The sequence below is a fragment of the Vanellus vanellus genome (assembly GCF_965231255.1).
Source record: "Vanellus vanellus genome assembly, chromosome: 1".
Classification (NCBI taxonomy): domain Eukaryota; kingdom Metazoa; phylum Chordata; class Aves; order Charadriiformes; family Charadriidae; genus Vanellus; species Vanellus vanellus.
The window spans coordinates 41,453,196-41,477,531 of record NC_138905.1 but is presented as its reverse complement, the minus strand read 5'-3'; the positions used below and the strand labels follow the sequence as shown (position 1 = coordinate 41,477,531).

Sequence of the window (24,336 nt, the reverse complement as noted above, 5' to 3'; positions counted from 1 at the left end):
TCAGCTTACAGAACAGTATTTGTCCATATTATGGTCCTTTTTATTATATAATTAATACTACATATGCTACATTATTCCATGATTGCTCTAAGATCTCAAAGATACTTATCAGCATTCCCCTTGTGCTTCTAGCATCTTGTTTTGTGTTTAGCCAGTCCCTCAGCTGATAAATGGACAGAGTAAGTTCCCCATCGCTGCTCAAGTGATAATGCCATACAAATAAGAATACACATGGCGATATCCAAACGCAGCTATGCTTTCACTATTCAAATAATTATCAGTAAAGGGACAAGCACAGTCCTTTTTCTGCAAAGCCTGAATAGATGAGCTTTGTGTAGGAAATTCAGAAGAGACTTGAAGGGAAATAAATTCTGCAGTTAATCACTCATCTCAGAGTGGAGTGACTGCTGAGCAGCTCTGCTGCCCGTTGTAAAGCCTTTCAGTTGTCATAGTACTACATGTTGTCAGACCCATGAGTCTCTACAGCTCTAATTTTGCTGGTCATGTCCCTGGCTTGCACCGTTCAACTGAATTTTCCCTAGTCCAACGACATGGAGAAAGGCACCGAGGATTACCACACTACAGCACGTGTGAATACCCTGTCCGTATCCTGATTTGTACCTCTTCCTTTTCTCTCTTTCCTCACAGCTAGCTGTGTTCAATGCCTGGCGAGACACTTCCCTTTAGGATATTATCATGAACAAGCAAAGATTAGCTACGGAAACTGCGTGCATGATAAGAACACTATACAAGTGAATATTACCTCAGCAATATGAACTTAATTATTTTGATAACATCGGAAAGGTTATTTCTCTACTTTTGAAGCGACAAGCTCAGTATATTTTTAAAAGGCAAAACTTATACCCATAACCAGAAAGCTTCGGTCTGCTCTTCAATACGGTGTATAAAAGGTTTATGGATTTCATCAAAACTGATTAGTTTATTGTCTAGACCACAGATTATTTTTCATAAGATTTCTTGTCATATCTGCGAGCCATTCTTGTAATGATGGATGAGACCAGTGCCTTAAAATCATCATTTTCTCTGTCAGCAGGGAAACCCACTGAACCTTGTCAGATGGAATATCACCTCATCCCCTATAGCCTTATAATATAAGGGCATAATCCGTTCTCACAGGATTCACAGGGTATAAAGGAGTCCAGGACTGAACTAAAGGATTTTTATTTGAGGGAAGAATATGAATTATACAGTTATTACAGGAGTTTTAAACTTTTGCTTGGATAAGCCGAAATTGCTACTGAAACATTGTACCAACCACAGGCTTTGACATTCAAATCAAAGCCCGGTGATTTTGGCCCTTCTAAGGAATGGCGTTCCTAGAAACAGTGTTTGTCATTGTTATTTTTATTCTCTCATAAAATGAGAAGTATGGATCATGTAAAGGCGTAAGTGTCAAGTAAAATCTATGCTCAGTTTGCGAAGAAGCGGAATTGTGTACCTTCTGTAATTTCAGGCCAAATGTTACAGCCCAGTGTGCCACACAGTCAATTCTACACACACAGATAAATCACAGTTTATATATGTATCGCCCTTGAAACACATTTTTCTGCAGTTACAGAGAGAAAAGTAGTCCAACTCTACATGAGTTGGGAAAATCAACTATATGTAATCATTCTCTTCTGCAGTAGAATTAAAGACATTTATAGTAATGGACTAGGCAGAACTAGGAGAAAACCACTGCCAAAGGTATCAACAATGTTCACTTCTACCATTTACCACTTAGAAAAATATGCTTGCTACTTCTATATTCGTCTATATGATTTCAGAGAGCAAAATTAAATATGCTGCTTCACATTTCATTTTTAACAGTTAATTGCTGCATAAATACATAGCATAAAGAAAAGCACAGACATTTTATAAAACTAGAATGATTCTGAAACATTCAGTTGCCTCTTTATTTGCATTTCTTATGCAGCAGATAGATCTGAAAGACCTACTCTGAAGTGAATCTTTCTAAAGGAAGGCAAAGTTAAATTTGCCTAGAGAGGGTCTGAACCAGAAGTTTAAACTCCTCATCACTTTGAAGGCAATAGAACTGACATTTATTGCTGTGCCATGCCGAACTACAGCCCCACCTCTGGATAACTAAAGACTATGTGGCAGATGGATGCTTTAAGAGCCTTCCCCGGAGCCTTCCAGTGCATATCGTGTTGTCTGTTTAGATGATAAACTCCTGGAAAGGCCTGGACTGGTACATTTTTTTGTGGTTTTGTGCAGCTTTACTATTTATGGTGTTTAAAATGATCGTCACGATTAATCCATAGATAAACCACTCTAAGGAAGCCAATGTTGCCTGCTCTGCGAGAGCAGAGCCTCAAATGTGGCATAAATACCATTTGCTCCCCGTTATTTACAGTGCCTATTATGGTTCCCCAGGGAGCCACGTGTCCAATGCCTAATTCATGGGTCACGCAGGGGAGATGAGCACCGACTTTATTGGACTGTGAATTAGGCCACTGATACGTAACACCCCTAAAGCCTGCAGACTGACATTATATATGTATCTATATACACTTCTGTGCCTCCCGCAACGCTTACCTGTGCTATCAGGCCCCGCTGAACCAGTCAGTAAACCCTTGCCGGCTTCCCGACCAAAAGCACCTGCAGAATCAGCCAGGGTGCTGCAGTTTGCAACAGCGCTGAACGTCCGTCAACGTGCTGTTTCCATTCCAGCTATCAACCCCCTTTTGTGTACTTGTAGAAAAACTGGCCCCTTCGTATCATGTCATACAATTGCGGAGTAACGTATCATGATTTATCAGATGACACCACATTAATGTGATTCTCCCTGTTGCTGCTTTCACAATAATTGAAGCAATAGTGATTTTTCCAATAAAAAAAACAACAAAAAAATCACAAAAATCATGAAGAATATCTAGGTCATTGCTGGCAGAAAGGTTAAATTTATTTTCAGTATGTCATTCTTGTTTTTCTACCTAATTTGATGGTATGAAAGGACGTTTAATGGTACAGAGTCACTGTGCATACCACGCTACACGTGCCTATGGGCAGTGCACCAACAAACTGCATGGTCACTGTTATAACAATCTAGACACTAATTTATAACTAAGCCATACGACTTTAATATAAATTGGTGGATGGTATTTGGACGATGAATGGCATAGGCAAATTTTGCCTTTTGCTAAATGTATACAGTTCCTGGTTTTTGGTGTTTATACTTATGTCACATGATTTTCAAATAACTTTAACTGGGAAGTGGCAAAATAGCTCCATCATCTAACTGGCTGGAGTAAACATCCCATCTGTAAAGCCTTCCTTGAGCAAGGTGCTTCCTTCCCATTTGTGGTTAAAAGGACATGGAAGCACAGAGAAAAACAAATCTGAAGAGGGTAGAACAGAACAGAGAATTGCCAAAGGAGATACATATAATATGTATTGTACTGCCTAACAAGGACAGTAAATTCCTGGCAGAGCCCATGCTGATATCTTTTTCTGTGCTCTCTCTAGCACTAAAACTTACTTCCAATGTTTAGAAATTATAATTGTGATAGAATCTGTAGACAAAACCTCCTAAGAAACCCAGCGTAACTTGCCCTCTTGGTGCAGAACACTACCCTTCCACCTGTCTCAAGATGATTTCGGAATTAATGTCACATGAAAATAAAACTAAGTCTAATTCTCACCCTCATGTTCCACCTTGCAAAACACTTACACACCCAGTAGTCTTTACTCATGAGTTACAGCAACAGTTACTACAATCAATACTGAGTACCTAGCACATCTGTTTTAAAAAGCCTCTACAATACTTAAAAGGCTTAACATCTATCTCTGTTTTAATCAATCAAAAAACCTAATAATCTCTGTTTTTCTGAGTAGTAAAATCCAGTCACATTACATTATGGGTATATACACTTGCACAAAAGAAATTTTCAAGTGAATAAGGGAGAATCTCTCTTATGCTGCAATGAACTGTGAGTCATGAACACTTCCAACAGTCCACATTCACTTGTTTTATCTCTTTCTCACAAAGGAACTAATTTCAGCCCAGAACTTAAACAGATGCTTAATACCCTCCTAGGTTGTTCCAATACAGCCAGAAAAACAACAATTTACTCAGTATCATGTTTGAGTTCCCTAATATTCATGTTCTAAAAAAGGATAAAGTGCTTCTAAACATTTTCCAATAAACGTATTTTTAGGCCTTCCTCAACAGGAATATTCTGTAAGCTCCAAATGTGTCAAGCAAAATTTGGTATTAAATTTTACCTCTTAATGATTTAAATCTACTGGACAAGCACAGAGTACTCAAGGTTGACAGCGTGCCCTTTTTAATGAACAGAGGAACACAGAAGCTTCTAAGGCTAAGCTTCAATTCTCTAGCATCAGCTCTATATCCTTGGCCTTAAAAATACAATGCAAAAACTGCTTTAAACAATATGATGAGGATTCCCCAGCATCAGCCAGGAATGTCAGCTTGTCTCTGGGATGAGGGAAGTGCGTGGAGTCAGTCGGGAGCAGGAACGAAACAATCTAAGAAGTAGAAAAAGGGTAGGGGCAGAGATCCGTAAATGCCTGCCGATTTCCACCAACGTAATAGTCCTCATAGGACCAGTTCAGCTGGCTTCAAAAGTGAACAGCTGGAACCCCTTGCCTTGTACAGAGGTCCAGTTCAGCTCTTGACTGCTTCCCAAGTCAAGCAAGGTATACACCTGACACACAGTTACATCTGCCTACTCAATGTATGAGTGTGGAGAGGTCCGGTCCAAATAATTACTTTAAAAAAAAGTATCAGACCTTCCAACCACATTCCAAGTTACTTCATGGAGTGTGACAAAATCAAAAGAAAAGGAGAAGAAACAGATTTGTGATGTAAGATGTAGTCACAGAGAGAACTGTCAGGATGCAAATGGGCACATTAAGAGCTTTATCTTGTTGTTCTATTACTCTAATGATTTTTTTTCAATTCTTTTAACTAGCCTCATCTTTACTACAGTTCAAATGGAAGGGTCACCACATGCTGTTGATACCAAGCAAAGCTCAGAGATTTCTTAAGAGCCTTCTTCATAAAAATGCACACATGAAGCACTTAAACAACTAATGCCTCTTGAAAGATATTCATTGAGAAATGTAAGTACCTGTTGTCTCCAAGGGCAGGATCCTTGGGTTTAGCATCACTATCATAAACAAAACGTTCTTGAGAGATCACAATGACATTGTCCGTAGTTTCATTTCCCAAGATAGTGATAACAGGATAACCCATCTGTAGTGTCCACTGATCCATTACTTCTTGGATATTTACAGATTTTCCAACCCTTTTTAAAGCCTTCAAGAAAAAAGAAAAGTTTCAATACGTTGAAGCACTATCACCATCCAACATATAAAACTTTTTTTTTTTTTTTTGTCCCAGAGACCATAATTAGATTTAGAGGTTAAAATAACCATCACACATGCACACACACACATTTACACCCAGTACACACACACTACATAACTTAAGCAACAGTCTCTGTCTATCTTAAAAATAAACATTGAGCAATCTTGCCAGAGAGGAGAGTGACAGTCAGAAAGTCATGCCTCCCACATAATTCAGGCACTTTTGCTGTAACAGAAGAAACAACCCGCTTTACAGGGTTTTGACAAGAGCCACAGAAATACTGGGTGGCTGTCTCCAAAAGATATTCTTGACCAGCTAAGGTTAAAAAAGACTCAGTGTTAGTTGATCTAAGGTACCTACAATAAGGAATATTAAAAGGGACCGATGTCTAAAAGTACAGAGCTTCTCTGTTCTGAAAATCAAATGACTAGTTATTTGAATATACCGTCCCTCATATCCAAAGTGAGGCCATATCTAAAAAAATATCCCCAGCTCCTTCATAAACTGCACCTGTCATAACACATGGAGGATTAATGTGTTCATATTTAATACCGCACGTCAATAAAAATGCTGTTTTACAAGTGGATTTTCATCTGAAACAGAAATAGATAACATGACGTGATGGAAGATGAGACTTGGTATGAGAAGAATGACAGGCGCCATTTGCTCTTCAGCGATGGAAATGTCCTTAGTCGCCGAACAGTCCTAAATCACAGACTGAGCAACCTCTGATGAATACAAGCAGAACCCAGCAAGAAGTCTTCAGAAATTAAGCTGCAATTGCAATGCATTAGGAACAAGGCAGCTGGCAACAAATGTGCTTACCGGTGAGGCAAAAAGAATTAATAGTCTTTACAATAGATTTGAGCATACAGTATGGCCATAGTGGTTACGGACCAGAATACAGTCTCATTTTTATTCTATTTTGTTACCTGTGGGTTCTGCTGTTCTTTCAAGATTACATTCACCCCTCTGACCGCCCATCACTCAGAACTTTTAACAGAGGAAGACACAAGCGAGAAGCAAGAAAGACTTTTGCAGTGGCATTCAACTTCAGATTAAGACATATATTTGAGCCTGACTGTATGTTACACATCTCAACTCTCACATACAGTCAGTACAGACATTGGACTCAGTTCACCTGCCCACGCATAGGTGGCTAATATCATTTGACCTTTACCTGCCACCCCAGAAGGGTACAGATTTCTCCACAGATCTTGCATGAAATCGATTACACCCACCGAATGTCTTGAATACTCTACTGCACCTAATTTGGCACTAGTTGCCTCTATTTGAACAACTGCCTCAAGCCCCTGGTCAACAGTTAGTGGTTTGGGCTCCTTTTAAAATAATTGTGTAGTGGCTAGTCAACTGAATTGGTCTCTATGCTCTGCTGACTGTATTGGCTAGATTTCTGGCACTCCAGTTGTTCCTATTCACCAAGTGTCAAACGAGATGTCCTAAAATATTCAACACATCCTTGCAGATGGTGGACCTACAGCAGACATACTTATCTCATGTGGCAGCTGGAAGCCAGGTAGGACAAATTATGATAAACCTTGTTAGATGTCTATGAACAGGCAACTGAATCCAGCCCTCATTGACAACAATATACTTGCTCGTGTAGATAAACGCAGATGTCTTGACCTCCAGCTGAATCCCAGCTTTGGTGTCAAGAGTTACAACTAGATTACCACGTTTACACATGGCTTGACTTGGTACTTGTGCCCAATCTCCCTGACTGTACTCTACACTGGCTTGCGCTCTGTCTTTATTCTGGAGTGCCCAGACGAGCTCTGCAGGCGAGAAATTCCGGCATGCTTGGCTAATTGTATGAAAATTAAACTTATAGATCCCTGTAGCGGGCTCTAGAAACTCAAGCTGAGCTTGGGCGTAGAAACCAAAGGCAGCATGGGCATAGCAACTGTAAGTTTCTACAGCATCCCAAATGCTACAGTAAATAGTTATCCATTTACACCAAACTTTAAAGCTTTACTCGTTTTGTCCTTCACACAAATCATAACTCCATACGAAATCACAGACACACGTGATGTACGTGCCAAAGGTCAGCACTTTCATGTGCTTTCCAGCTTTTGGGCCTCAGCATGCTGCCACTGAAGTCAATGAGAGCAGATTCCATGAAGTATCTTTTACCGCACGTCAGTGACATAGCACAGGCAAGGAAATATATTCTAACATAACAAAAAATAGAAATGCTGCAAAAACATATTTTGATGTTGCCACTAGGTTAACTCAAATGGAATTTCTTTGCATCAATTTTTATATTTGCTTTGGGGTCTGAAGATCTCAATATGCACTATTCACTCCTAACCTCACCAAGAAAAACAACACAGTAAATTCCTGCTTCTCCCTTGGTGCGATAGATTAAAGCATTTTACCTTTGACAATGTGTTCCAAAGATCATTTCTGGCTGCATTGCCATACTTGTGAATGGTTAAATAGTCCTACAGAAATAAAATAAAAATACAAATCAGTGTTACTATATACAAGCCAAACAACTAGAGCTGTGAATCACTGCTATTAGAAGTTAAATCACATCAATGTTTGCATTTGTCAGAAATCTAGAAATATACAATATGTTCATCCTAAGGGAACAAATAAACAGTTTCTTAAGCTAGTTTACAATGCCAAAATTGTTGCTAAAAAATTAGTTTACAGCATTCAATGCTCTTCCTTTTCTGTGTAAGTCACTCTACAAGCTAAATATTTTGAATATACATTTAAAATACTTGTCTAATCTCAGAAGGGCTTCCTAGGTAATTCTCGGCAATGAAAGGAGAAACTGCTGAAACAGAGTTCCAGTTGCTATTTTAGCAGGTCATTCTGCATCTACTATCAAAAATTTACTCACTTGGATGAAACTAGATTTGTTATAAAAGATTTAACTGAGCAACACCCTACCTGAACTACAAACGCTTATCTAGGGAGATACTGGTGCTTCAATGTCAAAATACATCATATCGGCAACTGGGGCTATAACAGGTTATCACAAAGGCTCTCCATGACAGGGAGCTGTGGAAGAGGGGTGACGGGAACCCAATTCCATGCTTCGGCACAGGAGTATTCACAACATACATGACTCAGAGTCTGAGGAGGTCACAAACCGAATGCTTTTACTTATCCAGCTGCCATTTCAATGACTGAGGGTCCCTTCTTCTCCCATAGCAACCAGAAAGATAATTCCCAATAAGCTACCATCATATTAAATTAACTTCCCCAATTAATAGTTTAAGCATATGACCAGGTTAGGCCTGGGCCTTTCAGGCATAAAATACTTCCAATTTAAATGACATCTGGAGAGACTACACTGTTAGTTTCCCTCCATCCTATGTCCCCAGCCAACAGCTCATTCAATTACAGAAGTGAAATTCAGCAGTGATTATTTGAGTAACATACATTTCAAGCATTTTGATTGCAAGAATTAAATGAAAAAGCACATCAGAGGTTGTAAATCAATGGGTTCTTCTGCATTTGAATTTCTACCGTCTTCACTTTACACAATGGTAGGAGACAAACCCTTATTTACAGCACAAGTGAAGTAAAACCGGGGCAAAATTGCTGACTCTGTTATCTGTGCCTTGTGTGAAGTAAGATACTTTGGGAATAATTAGTATTTGGAAAGCAAATTTTTTGATACACAAACTGTAGCACCTGTGACAGATTTAGCTTTTGTCAGCCAACTCATAGTACAACAAGCAGCAACTCCCATTTAATCACAGGGTAGGAAGGCTAAATGAGAACACTGACTCTGTAAATGCAGTGCCGAGTCTTAACAATGTCATGAGACTAACTTTGAAAAAAAGGCAATATTATATAGGCTGCCCCTATAGCACACTGTGCTTCCACTTTGTCTAAAAATACCGAATCATTTAAGGCACAGTAAAATACTCAATAGCTTTCAAAGCTAAGGAAGCTGAATTGCAAATTAAAAAGCTAAAATAGGAATAAACAAAAGTGGGACGAGGTAAATAAATAACAACAAATATACGTGTGCATTCTAAGCAGTACTAGAAAATGCTGCATGTATTGGTCCTTCTGAGAGTTGCTTTCAGAATCGTTACACAGCAAAACAAAATGGGTGGAACACAAGAATTTACTCCATCCAGGCAATAATCCTGTTTACCAATCTACCATGAGACATTAAATTTGACTTTAGCATTTTGTGTTCAGAAAGACTTCAAATGGATGAAATGCTTCTGCCCTTTTCTTTTGTTTTTTCTCCCAATACACAGATTGGGAAGTTTAGATGTGGCTTGGCACTCAGTGAAAAATTTATTACCCTTCAAGCTAATATGTTTATCACTCAAAGGAAAACAAAAGTAATCCTAACATTTACAATGCAGTAAGAAAACCCACTGATAAACACAACACGAGTACAGTCCTGGTACCATACAACTCGATCATCCATTTTTTTTCATTATTTCATGGAAGTTGCATTGAAATACATAGCATCAAACTAGGAGTGTTATCAAATGCATAGTACACAAAAAGCAGCCCTAAGTGACGGTGAGCATCAAAATATGCTTTCAGTAGTAAACCAACATTGTAATTCAAAATCCAAGTGCGCTTTCTACAGGCACAAAGGGTTACTGAATCAGGTCCCATCTAATGTCCTCATATATGAGTATCCTGTTTTCAACAGTAACAGGTAGCAGACACCTAGGGAGGGTATAAAACAGGACAAGCAGACAGCGATGCTTCCCCGGTATGCTGTCCCCTCATCCAGCACTTCACAGCACAAGGAATCCTGAGCAGATTAGTATCTTTGTACTTAACAGCTACCTTCTGTGAATTTGGCCAGTTGCTTTCTGAACCCATATAAATGTTTAGCATTTGCAACACCTTACAAGAAAGTATTTCCCACTTCAGTGATCTGTTGTGTGAAGATGCCCGTTTCAAACATCTGCCCATCTGCTGGTTTCATCTGCTGCTCCCTAGTTCTGGCACTAGAAGACACAGTGCATTACTGTTCCCTACTTCACTGTCCCCAAGCCATTCATGCTTTTACAGATCTGTATCGTATGTGTCCTCATACCAGAGCTTGGTTTTATACTTGAGAACACCGCCAGACCCAAACACTCCCAGCTATGCTGCACAGTTACATTTTGTTACCACCATCCAAGCTGTTGACTTCAAAGCTAGCTAGGGTTACCATGACCCAGCCTGAACTTTCATTACCAAATTATCAGCCTCTCTTGAAGTACCTTTCATGGACAGGTACTCAACTTAAAGAGAAAAGGCTTATTTATACATATCAGCATCAAATACATCCCAGGAAGTATTAAAATAGGAGCCAAAGATCTATACATACCCTGCTTGTCTGTTCTAAGGAATATAATCAATTTTTCCACCTGGGGACCCATATCTAAGTCTTAAGGAGCTTGCAAAGGGGCAGAGGACATGTTCTCATTCATTGTAATACTTCAGGACAGGAGTATTAGCCTCTCCTTTGCCTTTACATTGAATAGAAAAGAACCAAAGCAAACAGAAGAGAGATGCAAGCTACAGAACAAAAAAGGAGGATGACACTGAAGACTCAGTTGCCTGAATCTAACCTGTGCTCAGCACAGCTCCAAAGGAGGTAAAATGACTTTAAGCCACTTTCTCATAAACACATACGCCCAGAACCATCTGGCTGCAAGGCTGCTTCCCATCATAAACTCACAAGTCTATCACCTACAAAAGCTGTTCCATCAACTGGAGTATGCTGGAGCATGAAGATATGCTTCAGCCACCTTCCTAACTTCCAGCTATAACCCTACAGTATGTGTGAGGAGAAATAATGGCATGAAAACCCCTTTAACAACCCAAAGCTCAAAAGAGCTCTTCTACAATCCCCCCTTTCTCCTTCACTGTAACGCCATCTCTAAATGTTTTCTTTGTCATGGGGAAAGTAGAAAGAGAGTTCACAGACCTTAGTGCAATGTCACTCAACATGAAAATTAATCAAACACACACACAAAAAAAAGATCATTTGGGTTTACATTTTCAGCAAGCCTCCTCTCCTAACACTCTTCTTAATGTTTTGGCATTAAAACATGAAGGCACTCTTTACCAAAAAGAATAATGGAATGTGATCTCTTCACCTCTATCAATAAAAAATATTTAATCAGACAATGTGGTTTTCTGGCATGTTTTTTGTTAATTTTTAACATCAAATAAAAAAAAACCATAACCCAGTCTGTCACACCATGAAAACAAAGTCCAATTACTGCACAATGAAAACCTAAGATCTTGCAAAAAATCTCAACAGGTTTAGACTATAATATAATGTTTTGTCAAACAGTAATCTTCATCCTCCCCAAAAAATCAAAAGGCTCAATGCTTTTTAAATTATTTTACTATTTGAATACCGAAGCAGATAGCTTGAACAGTAGTAGAAATAGGAGTACAGTGAAAAGTGCTAAAGGATTTTGAAAGATGTTTTTAGTAATGCTGTATTGATTAAACTTGCAGGTCTTTCATTGTATTAGACTTTTTTTAAGAAAAGGAGATTATTTAAAAGGAAAAAGTCTTTTATCCCTTTGCAATCTTAGTTCTCTCAGTGCTGCTAGGGATTGAGCCTCTTGGTTTCGAAAAAATGAACTATCCCATCATCCAAACCTGATAATGCTCACAACTAATAAAAGGTAGAGACTGATAAATGCAAAGAGGTTATACAAGTGTAAAGGGGGAATAAGTCTCCAAACGTGTATCTTACTTTCAGGGGAGACTTCAGATCTATAACCAGGCACTGAAACATCAATTCTAGGACCAAATTCCATTCTCAGTTTATCTGTATGAAGTTGATTGGTTGGCTGAAGGAACAGCTCCTGACTTATATGAGTGGTGCTGAGATCTGAAACAGATTAACATTGAATAACTTACTTTTTCTCCTAAAGATAACTGGGAAATTCCATTATATAAGATGAGTGAGAAAAAAAGCAGCAAAATATTTTGGCATCAAATTCTTGTGGCTACATTCCTCTGAATGCCCTCATTTCTCAGGGCTCAGGAAACAGCAGACTTGCCTCTACCTCCCTCCTCTGTATTTCATTCCTACTCCTGGGTGCACATCCTCCTCCCTTCGGCCTACAATATGTTCTTGTCGAACAGTTTTATACGACTGCTGTATCTCACCAAAGATTTAGAGGTGGAAATCAGACTCTAAGGCTCTGGCTATCAAATCCAGCGTGTTTGTCTTCCCAGAAATTTGTATACTTAACCGTAAGCCACCAGACACCATCTGACAGATGCTGAGTCACTGACTGTAACATGCCACCTTTTTTCCCCCTTCACACTGCTAACATCAAAGCTGCGATCACATATTATCTTGACGTTGCCTAACATTCAAATAAAAAAGCTTGGGCAAGGGTCAGAGGGAGGAAGGTACTGCATATGTTTGCAATGGTGAGTGACAAAGAAGAGGGAATGAGAACCAGTGGTAAAGCACTACCAGCAAGCTACAAAGAAGTGAAGATTCCCGTAAGAGAGGAAGACTACTGAATAGGAAAGCTAAAATAGCCAACTAGGTTTGCAGTGTTTTTCAGCTGCACAACAGACTAACCCTTGAGAAAGAGCTTTAAGGATGAGAAGTGATCACCCTCCTGACTGGGCAGTCAGACAAGCAGTAGAGTACAAAATAAGGAGTAGGTAAATCCACATTATTGGTCATGGTAAACATTGTATAAGGTAAATTAGATGGGGGTTAACTCTATTTGTGTCAGAATTAATTTGTACCAGTGAGTCAAGCTGCAGAGCTATCTCCAAATTGAAAGAACAGCTGTGATCAGACTTATCAAAGCAGTACTGCAAAGCCTGCTAAGAAAAACCTTGGAAACAGATTTTTCCAGGTCAAGTAAGCCAGGCAACTTTTTCACCATCTACACCAGTTTTACTAGGAGTGCCCAAAACTGCTTCCAGCAGTCTTGTCAAAAACTGCCAACCTACAGAATACACTACAGACATGGAATATACTTTACCTTTCATCAGTGAGTTCTACCAGATGACCAAAAATGTTAATATCCTTCCTATACTTTATTATTGCATTAAAATGTGTTACTCCAACAAAAAATGAAGTTACTCACTGGCCAACAAGCCAAGAATTAAACTAACTAAAAAAGCATTTCAACCTATAGTAACAAAAACCAGCACCAAAATAATATTGAAACAGGAAGCACATAACGAGTGTAAGACCATGCCTACAGTGTAGATAGCCCCAACCTAATACTAAAATTATCACATCTGTTTTATATACAGACACCGCATCAAACACATTCCTCTATCTCCCATGAGCTACAGTTTGATGACACTTTGGTGCAACAGCCAGACTAGGTACCTTCCACAACCTCTGCTCCTTCTTGTCCTCATCCCCCTGTTTGTGAGGCTGCTTTGCAAACCAGGCCTCTGAAATGGCCTGTACAGGAAGTAAATCCATCATCCTGCACGGACACCCTTCCTTCCTTGATCAAGTTCACGTAAAAGGACTCCAAACTCTTCCACTGGTACAAATAAAGCGGCGCTGGGTCGCCACGCGTGGATGGGAATGAGCGGCTGGAGAAAGCATTGAGGAACAGAGAAGGGTGGTTTCCTAAGCCAGTGTTCTGCCCAAGCATGAGCCGAGTATTATGAAAGAGACCAGACAGAAAGAAACACAGCGGTGATTTCAGAAGACAGTTAAGAGAAAGATTATCAATGTATCACACTCAAGGGAAACAAAAAGTCTGTTTTGAAGTGCATTTCTCTAAAAGCGATGCTTAAATGTTCTTTTCAAATGTTCGACTAACGTTTGATGGTATCGTTCTTCATCAATAAGCTAATTTTTACAGTGAATTAGTTAACCTTCATTAAACCTTACATATGGACACTGTCATTCAGAACTGAAGCAGACTAAACTCAGTGACTTCAAGTCACAATGAAAACACTATCATGAATTAAGGTAAATGAAATAACAGTTAACTTCAGTTTTGAAAGTGCCCACGTGGGGCTACATTGAGGCTTAACTAATCCAATTACAATTCACGCCTTCAGCTACTTTGAATGAACTTACTGTGTCCCTGTATAAACACAGCTTAAACCTTGTTTACTTGGCATTAAAAATAAAACTCTGAATTAGAATTTCACACCACTTCAAACAAATCAAAGACTATAGCTACTAAGAATAATCTTTTTTTCTCCTTATTTCTAATAATTCTACACATATCAGTGGAGCTACCTGTTGAATCTCTCCCACGTAGAAATCTATTGGCTAACATATTTTAAGGGATTAGTAATTCTACCTGTCTCTTCATTTTCTGAAAGTGGTGTCCCTGTAAGATGTCCAGGCCTGGCAGATAGAACTGGAGGGTTTTTTATTTTTTTAATCCTCTCCGAATATTTTTTGTCTTTTCTTTAAATAGTAACGCAAAAGAATTACCTGCTCCATATACAATCACACTTTCTGAATTGCTAATTTATCCAGCCTGTATTTTTACCATTAGCTGCATTAAGCAATTAAAAATTCCTAAGAGCAAGTAACACTTTCAAAATTCCCAATAATTTCACTGTGGTACCACAGGAAAGCAATGTTTAAAATTTCACTATCAGGAATTTCTTAGCTGACCTCTAGATTCAAACTCACAAATTAGGAAAAAGAAGTTAAAAAAAAAGCCTGAGAAGTGTGCAACATACTGCAGAGGCATCATGCGTGTATGCACTTCAGCTGTGATTTGCATTCTCTTTGGGCTACTATCTCAGTCAATGCATAAAATCCCAGAGAAGGAAATCAGTGCAATCCCATCAATATACACCAGCTGAAATTCCAGCCCTTTATTTTCAAAAGGTATACTTATATTTTTTTTCACACACAACAGTGATACAATGCTCGCAATCAGCAGCAACTGGAAAATATCCACTGTCAACATGTCATATCTGCAATTAAATCATTATATCCAAACAGGAAGCTGTAACTACTAATCAGGAAGAGTGATACTGGAACCATATATGGAAATAAATCTTAATTTTCTCTAGAGCCAATGATGCTGAATAGGCCACATAATTATAGTATTTTACTTTGTCCTTTTTCCTTTGTAATTCATAATACTCCCATACGCTCTAACAATAATCAGATCAGCAGAACTGACATTTCTGGTATGATATGGGTCAATGGGGTTTTTAGCACTAATTTCAGTGGGAGAAAAATTAGGGCAATGTTGAGAGTATCTCATCCACGGTGTTGGAAGTGTAACATTCGTGTAGAGGATACAGATAGGACCTGCATCGCGTCCCAAACAGTGCGTCGTCCAGGCTGAGACACAAGAGAAACTAGTAAAAGAAAGGAGGCAAGAGCCATCGTTAAGTCAATGGGACTGCTTTCGTCGCTCTACCTGCTTCTTGTTGATAAGAGACCAGTACTGTAAATCAGAAGTAACCCAGCTGAAATCAATATGGCCCTGTCATTTTCATTCCAACACGAGAAAAGAATCAAACCTCAAACCACTGTAAGAAATGCAATTTTGTAATTAATCCTTCTTCTGCATTGCAACTCGGCAAATCCAATGTGAATGGAGCATCTAAAACAGATTCAAAATTTGTACTCAGGCAAATTTCCATCTACTTTAAAATATATCCTCCTTTGCCGCGAATCCTTATTAAAAGATCAGAATTATTAAACGCAGAGGTTTATTTCCCTTGTAAAATTCAGCTTCGCCTCTTAGCTATTAACATGAAGAGGAAGGAGGTTCCATTTTGAAACACAGCAACAGCGATTGCAGCGTAGTGGCAAAACAGTTTGCATGCAAAGTCTAAAGGGAACAGTTAGAAGGATTGCAGTTATTGCCTAGCAGAGTCTGATGGTATCTGCTGTGCAGTGAGACACCTGCTAGTATATTAAGCTTGGCTTTAAAGAAAAAGGTATTTGATGTATTATTTGGTAGTGGTACTAAACTACTGAGCTAAGAACAAATCTTACAGAAATAAAGTACTCTTTGAAATTGAACTGCATATATTTGACTGAATTTGTACATTCATTTTAGTTCTGCCTTGTTTGGTTGTATAATACATTTGAACCTAAACCCAGATATTGCTCAATAAATACATTTTTAATGCACACAAAAAATGATGGAATGTTTTCCAGAGGTATTTGGATGGCACCTTCTAATTGTGACAGGTTGGCTGCTCATTCGTCCACATTAACTTGAACTAGGGAGCCCAGGGATTGCTAACCAGGCAAAAAATCTCTGCTGTACTTTTCTGTAACACTTTTTTCTACAGAAGCCACGGAATTGGAAAGAAATTAATGCTACTTACTATGAAAAGGTCACCATAAATCACTCGAGAAAACTTATTGTAAGTATGATTCACATGTCACTGTGTCTAAATCAAAATGACCTGCAACATTTGTACAGTAACGATGAATAACAGATAGGAAAGCAGTAACAGTGAAGCTTCGGCTTTGCTTATAAGTTATTTGTTGTTCATATCAATTGAGCAAATGTTTCACATCGTGCAAAAAGACCATCATACAATACAGTCACTAGAGCTGTGTTTAATTTTGCAAATTGAAGACACCTTAAAAATCATCAGCAATTACATCTGGCCATATGCTACTGTGTCTACCTGCCTACAGCAGCTGCACTTTAAATGTATGTAGAGAAAGGAAGAGGAAGAGGGAGGAGGAGGAGGAGGAGGAGAAGCTTCAGCTTTTTTCTGAACATCCTCCACTGGGCTGATGTGGCGGGTTGACCCTGGCTGGATGCCAAGTGCCCACCAAGCTGCTCTATCACTCCCCTCCTCAGCAGGAGAGAGAGGGAGAAAAGAAGATGGAAAAAAACCTCATGGGTAAAGATAAAGGCAGTTTAATAAAGCAAAAACAAAGGCCCCACGTGGAAGCAAAGGAAAACAAAAGATTTATTCTCCACTTCCCATCAGCAGGTGATGTCCGGCCACTTCCCTGGAAGCAGGGCTTCAGTACATGTAGCTGTTGCTCTCAAAGACAAATGTTGTAAATAGCAAGTGCTCCCCCTTCCTCTTCCTTTCTCCTAGCTTTTATTGCTGAGCAGACATCATATGATATGGAATATCCCCTTAGTCAGTTTGGGTCGGCTGTCCTGGCTATGTCCCATCCCAAGATCTTGCCCACTCCCAGTCTACTGGTGAGGGGGAAGAATGCTGGAGAGACAGTCTGGATGCTGCGCGAGCATGGCTTAGCAGTAACCAAAACACTGGTGTGTTATCAACACCTTTCCAGCTACCGATACAAAGCACAGCACGATGAGGGCTGCTACGGGGAAAATTAACTCCATCTCAGCCAGACCCAATGCAGTTGAACAGAAGTAGATTTATTTCATTTCTGACGTGTACTAAGGTTTAACCAGGAGTTCAGTCCTGCAGCCTTTGTGCTGGAAATGTCCTCACTGACTTCTAAAGAGCGAATGGAAATTTTGATTGCGTGAGGACAGCAGAATCGCACGCAAGACGTGTACTTCCAGCACCCTGTGAAGTCCATTGTGCTGCCTCATAGCAACAGAGGTGAGGTTGCCACTGAGCTCCTATCAGGAAAACAGTATAATTTTATTCCAAAGAAAACATTTTCTTAAATACCCATTCAGCCTTCTGACATTATCTGAGAATTCATACCTATCATTCTTCCTCTTAATAATTCCTATAATAAAAATGAAGGAGAAAACAGTCATAACTGAATTTGACATGCAACAAAATAGGAGAAGCTCACTGAAAGCACACGAAGTGAATACGTATGTGGTATCTGTAATATGACTGATTGCAACATTGTCATACAGGGCAATCCCGTTCTGAGGAAACAAACTTAACAAATTAAGTAAATTGTGTGTATACTGATTGTTTTTCTTTTTTGTAAGAAGCTTTAGCAACGGAGTAATGAAACGACATTTTATCCTAGCTGAAAGACAGCACGACTTCCTCCTAATGAAGGCGACACCGACTGTAACCTTGCTCTGAACGCGGGCACTGGGGACACCACCGGCTATTGAGGTTCAGCAGCACCTGCCATTACCACTCTTCATAACTCTCCCTGCTGGGACCTCCAATGTGGCCAAAATGTAACTGTTTGAGTCGAAATCTTACCTTCAAAAAGTCCAGTCCTCAGACCAAATTCTTCTCCAAATTCAGTTCAGTTCTCAGACTGAATTCTTCTCCAAAATTTCAGTCAACACCAGAAAGAAAGTATGGAAAAATACCGCATTTTACCTTTTCTTGTCACTCTTTCCTTTGAAAAGCTCTGCTGTCCCCATGCACCGGAGCACAGGGCTAAAGGTCAGAAGGAAAGTGATCTTGTTTCAGGAACGTGCTTTTTTCTACCACTGACCAACTTTAGGTGACCTAGAAGCTAGGGAGTCCCTCTCTCCCCCTGTACCGACGGCTCACAACTGCCTGAGCTCAGAGGGAGTACCCTGAAGCAGAAAGCGAGGAGCCAGTCTGCCTTCTCTCAGCAATCCCCAACAGCCGGGGAAGAAAGCTGACTGATCCAAACACTCTGGGGACAAAAAGAGGAGCATAAAAGAGGGAAAGGAGTCAATATAACCAAACAGGAATATTCTGCCAATGCAACATCTTAGGAAAAAGCTCTCTCTCTGAACAGCACCTATGTTATATCGGGCAAAACCCACCAGCAGTCGTGACGGGTGGCTGCTATAATTGTGGATGCATGACGTACAGCCCTGTGGCCTGATTTGTAACAGAGCTGGACTCTGTGACTGAACCTGATGTGAAGTCTGTTCCGAATACCCGAATACCTGAAATAGTTTATCATGCTAAATACTTCAATATCCAAATTTCATGGATCTCTTTTCTTTTGATCGCACTGGTCCAATTCCCACCCAAACGTGCGGGCACTCCCTCTCACTGATTTATTTATAGCAACATTAACTGTATGATCGACGTTTTCTGGAGGCCCCGCTTGGTGCCCCTAGAGGCTGAGCTGCCGCCACGCTGAGCACTCACAGCTGACGGTGAAGCCAGTGGAAGCTGAGCTTTGAACACATAAACTCTTCCAATCCGTAGGTGCTAAGACACATGGGAGGGCAAAGTGCTGCACTGGGCATCTCACATGGCAAACTCCACACTTGCGTAAATTTTAACTTAAATTTCTGTGGGCCTAGATCTCCCTTTATAAAACGAGGCTAGCGCCACACCTTCCCTACCTATGAGGTTATGTGTTCTGTTCACTAACTGTTGGTGATGCGCTCCGATACTATACTGGATGGCATTTAAGAAAATTGTATGTAGCGACCGTTGGGGCTACAAAGCAAATGAAAAGTATACAAAACTATTGAATAGACGGACAATTCAGTTAGCATGGTCCGCTTTGTGAATTGAAGCAGACATTGTCCTACGTAGAAAACACTGGGCAATCGCATAATTAAAAATCCTGGTTAAGGTGCATACTAAAAAGGAAAAGAAGGCAAAGATAACATTAACTTTAGCATTTCTCAATAACTATACATTTGTATTATGCATGTTCAATCACATTTTCTCTTTAAACAGAAGCATTTGGCTATACACATAGTATACTCAAATCCTCTTGAAGCTAGAGGAAGGTCTTCCATTTTTGGTAGTGATATCCAAGTCTGGCCCTTACTGTACATCTTTAACACTTTCAAAGGAAAAAAATGTTGTGACACTGCAAGTTATAGACATTTCTTATGCAAACTTTTACTGATCTACTGAAGTCATGGTGGAAAAAGCTACAGAAAAAGTCCCTAACACTGAATTCATTTAACAAATGTAAACCTAAAATCCAGAGTGGTGTAAATTAGAAGCATGAGGGGCCAAAAAAGGTGAAAGATGTTATCAATCTCGTATGACATGCAGTGCAGAAAACAGCGATGTCAGCTCCTATGAGATTTCCTCTGACTTCCTATGTCGTGCTTTTACCATGCTCAAGTTATCTTGTTGACAACTGTCAGAAGTGAGACAGTTTAAAAAATAAAGGGACCAGTAGCAACTAACTTAAGGACAGGTCATAGGCAGTATGCCGATCGTGATACTTTGATGTTCACCGAGGTCATACACTCTGCGCTCTTCCAAACCAGAGGAGATGGGTGCAGAATTAGCTGGAAAGTACTTTACTCAACATCTACCAAATGCACCGGCAAGGTGAGCTGCAACACCAGAGGTACTCCAGCTGTAAAGATGCTCCCGCCTGGTGGCAAAACTTACATCCTCCCACTGTGCAGAGGAAGACTCCAGTAGTTCCATGTGCCCTGTTGATCTGGGGGCAGCATCACAGCTCATTGCTTCACTGAGCCTGATCCTAAAGTGCCTGATTTATTTTTTTTTGTTTTTACAGAAAACTCTACTAAGAAGTCTCTACTAATGTCTCATTTTAAACAGCCTACAGCTAACTGTTGTGAATTGGGAATAAAGATATAATAAATAGGTATGATAAAATGGGTACACTGAAACCTGTTTAATATGCTATGTAAAAAACAGATTATAAAATAATACTGTGAAAGTAGACGAATACATTTCTTGTACTACTAGATTCTTGGACAGAAGTGGCAAACAATACGGAAACTAGCACATTACAGCTTTATTTTACACCTAGAAAGTTTCTGATTGGGTTTCACATTGACTGCCACAATTGAAGCAGCACACAGGCAGGCACAGAGGTGTCTAAAAAGCAAGAAATACTAAGCACTGTGGATGAAAGCAAGTCTAACTAGTCAGCTTTATGATAGTAAAAAGCGATCGCAATCTGAACCCTGCCGTATTTTAATAGCCTGCACGTCGCATTTCCCCAGACAGCTCCTCTGAAAGGTTGACCAATTTGTTTCAATACAGTGGCCACTCAACAGCACCAAAAAAGACAGCATATATCCAAAGCACTGTATGGAAATTCTTCTTCCAAATGTACAATGTGAAGCCTTAAGTACAAAAGCAGTTAATTTATCACAGAAGCAGAGATTCCTACAGTAACTAATTCAAACTGCTGATGATGCACTAAATCAGAGTGAGTGATGAACACATACATAGCAGCCAGTGAAGTTCAAAAGGATTCAGATCTATGTGATCTATGAGCTGCCACATGGCAAATGAAATGCAATGTTGACAAACGTACAGTAATAGAGATGAGGCTCCAAAATAATCAAACCAAATATAAGAAAAATCTAAATAAACCACTGCAGAAATGTCTCATTACAGAGCTGGAGGTGCTTCTCTGCACACATCTAAGTACCAGACCTTCAAATCACTGGGCTTTCTCTCTATATTTAATATGAAAAAAATACGCCTTGCCATAACGCAGTAAAACCTTCCAGGAAATGTAATACAGTGACACCAGTCATGTAAGCAACCATCTATTTCAAGGACACAGATTAGGAACAACAGCCTACAGATGAAAATCTCACACAAATCTAATATGATATTGCATATTACTGCCCTGAGTGATGACTGAATGATAAGGCCAACTTATGGCTTCTTCCTTTACCAATCTATGCAGTTCCGAAACATAATCAGAGCAAGTGGTGCTGACCAAGACTCTTCATACTCTAATCACTGCCCTAGCTGATTAATGGCTTTTTGACTGAAAAGCAACACCACTTTGTAAGAAGAGTACCGGCACTGAGTGACGTCCACCTCTTGAATTTCCCTGGAGCATAAGGAACTTTGCACATCATGAAATATGTCAGGACTTTTAAAAAGAAAGAAATCACCTACTGTGAGAAGGAAGGGCTTATTAGACATTTTCTACAAAAATAATAGCTGTGACTTTCTTGTATGAAAGTGTTACCAGCTGTGGCTAATACTGTCAGTATTCCATTATTCATTACAGAAAATATAAATATGTTCTCTTTCGGTTTCTTCTATGGAGTGCTATGTGAAAACAGTGAGAAAGTTCTGCCTTTGTTACTAAATCTTCTCTTTGAAAATGTCACATAGTTCAAGACATCATATGTTTTTGAAGGGCTTCCAGAAAATCATACCTCCACCTGGTAGTCTCCTGGCTGCAGTTTTACTGTGGAACTTCCACACTATAATCCAATGGCCTTTCACAGCAGATTTACCATGATAGGAACAGTCCAGTTATTCTTGACAGATAAGAATATCTCCAAAGCCATCTAAGCTCTAAAACTGAGCATCTCTACTACAATGTTACCTCCTTGCAGATTCCTCAACAGAATGGTTTGCTGAACTGTTAGGGATCATGTGTCCCTTTGTATATTTGCTTCAGCTCATATTCATTGTTAAAGAATATCCAACAAAGAATCCCACTCTCCTTCATCTACTTTTTTCTTCTCCTTTTTAACACAATCGATTGTTTTCTTTGACATATTTTTCTCCCCTGGGCTATCTTGATCTGCTCTCCCAAAACTCCACCTGCCAGGTGACAGCATATAAGTAGATTAAGAAAAAAGTGGTAAGGAACAAAAAAGGTAGCTACCCCATTTGTTTCTTGCTCTAAATCTTATCTTTTCCTCTCCTTAACCCAAAGGTTAGCATATTTGTTGTAGCTTCTCTTATATAAAAGTTTTAATTCTGTAGCTCTTAATTAGATGGTGAATCATACCTTGATTTCAATGAAAACACAAACAGTGCAAACACAAATAAAGGGTTACTCATTACTGTTTATCCTAGTGTAATAAGACTCAAGGAATACTCTTTTTTATCATCAGGGAAACACTAAGGACATACCTAATACACTAAAAACAACTGAAATAACATTAACGTTATTAACACTGATGTGCTCCATGCACTGGAGGCTAATGAAAAATAAAGCAAATAAGATAAAGTGAAGGTCCTTCAGAACTCAGTTACTCAGCAAGCCATTAGAGTGATACAGGGGGAACGAACCATCAAGTGCACTTTCGGAGTATTCATTATTTGAAGAGATTTATAAATAGTAGTAATGAAAAAAAATGATTTTTGCAGCTATCCTTGAGAAAGGCCATTTAGTTGAATGTTAGAATTCACTGATAAAACTGGATTCAAAGGAATACAACGCTAAATCCCAAGTAATGGTACCATGGCTAAGGAGCTAAAAAGCATAAGTGAATGCATGGTAGAAAGGGTAAATTAGTCCTCGAGTTCCCCTTATCATTAGCAAAGCTAACCTCCCAACCCTACAGTGCAGGAACACTATTTTATTAGCTCGACAAACCACAAAGAATTAAATGATTGACAAACATTTCCAATTGTCTAACTTGTAGCTTAGGAACAAGCTTATCAACTTCATGTTTTATTTTGTTCAATTTGGAGACATACACATGGAAAATGTCTACCTGGATTTCAAACAATTTTTATAAAAGAACAGAATATCATCTTCCCACTGAACTGATGCCAAGACTTTCACTAGCTGGATTTTCACAGTTAGATTTTTCATAGACTTTCATTAGCAAACAGAAGAGTTTCTATTTAGAGCAGAACTGGTGAAAAGCAGAAATAATAGGAAACCACTCAAATCAAAAAACAAAGCTCCATTACAACTTTATGATAATTATGATTATTTAATCCCTGCATAGCCCTATTCTTTGATCTGAAATTTTCTCTAATTCTATTTCAAATGTAGAAGAAAATAGAAAAAGTAGGTTTGAGATGTATGTATTAAAACTTTTCCTTCATGAAACCCTAAGTGAAATATTTTTTTGCCAAGAAAGTATTGAATTTCTATAAGAATGGATCTGCGCAGGCAAAAGTTTCTGGCTGGAATATGGAGTTTGCCAGAATAAGGACAGAAGTCTTAGTGGCTTAAATGAGATGTAAACAAGATTTTATGAAGGAAATTTTTGATTTCAGGATTTCTTATCTGGATAGGAAAATTAACTAACTGATCTGACGTGGTGTTACAACTAAGAAAATGAGCCAACTGGGTCCTATGAAAAGTTATCCTGCAAATCCTGAATGTCCTATAAACTCTCCAAAAAGCTGTATCTCCCCAGCAGGCTTTCTTTCACTGCCTATTGCATGGAACACACCTCTCTGACATAACCAATGCCTTTATTTAACTTTTGTTTTATATTTTATCT

General features: G+C 39.2%; 1 protein-coding gene across 1 annotated transcript in view; it reads right to left on the bottom strand.

Annotated features, from left to right (window-relative positions):
• The window catches only part of TRHDE (thyrotropin releasing hormone degrading enzyme), a gene marked incomplete at both ends in the record, with an annotated part of 216,780 nt that overhangs the window by 65,608 nt on the left and 126,836 nt on the right, over window positions 1-24,336 (bottom strand). The window contains 2 exons of the mRNA XM_082497583.1: window positions 5,118-5,305; window positions 7,756-7,821. Coding sequence (XP_082353709.1) covers window positions 5,118-5,305; window positions 7,756-7,821 — 254 coding nt within the window. The remainder of the gene's footprint in view (window positions 1-5,117; window positions 5,306-7,755; window positions 7,822-24,336) is intronic.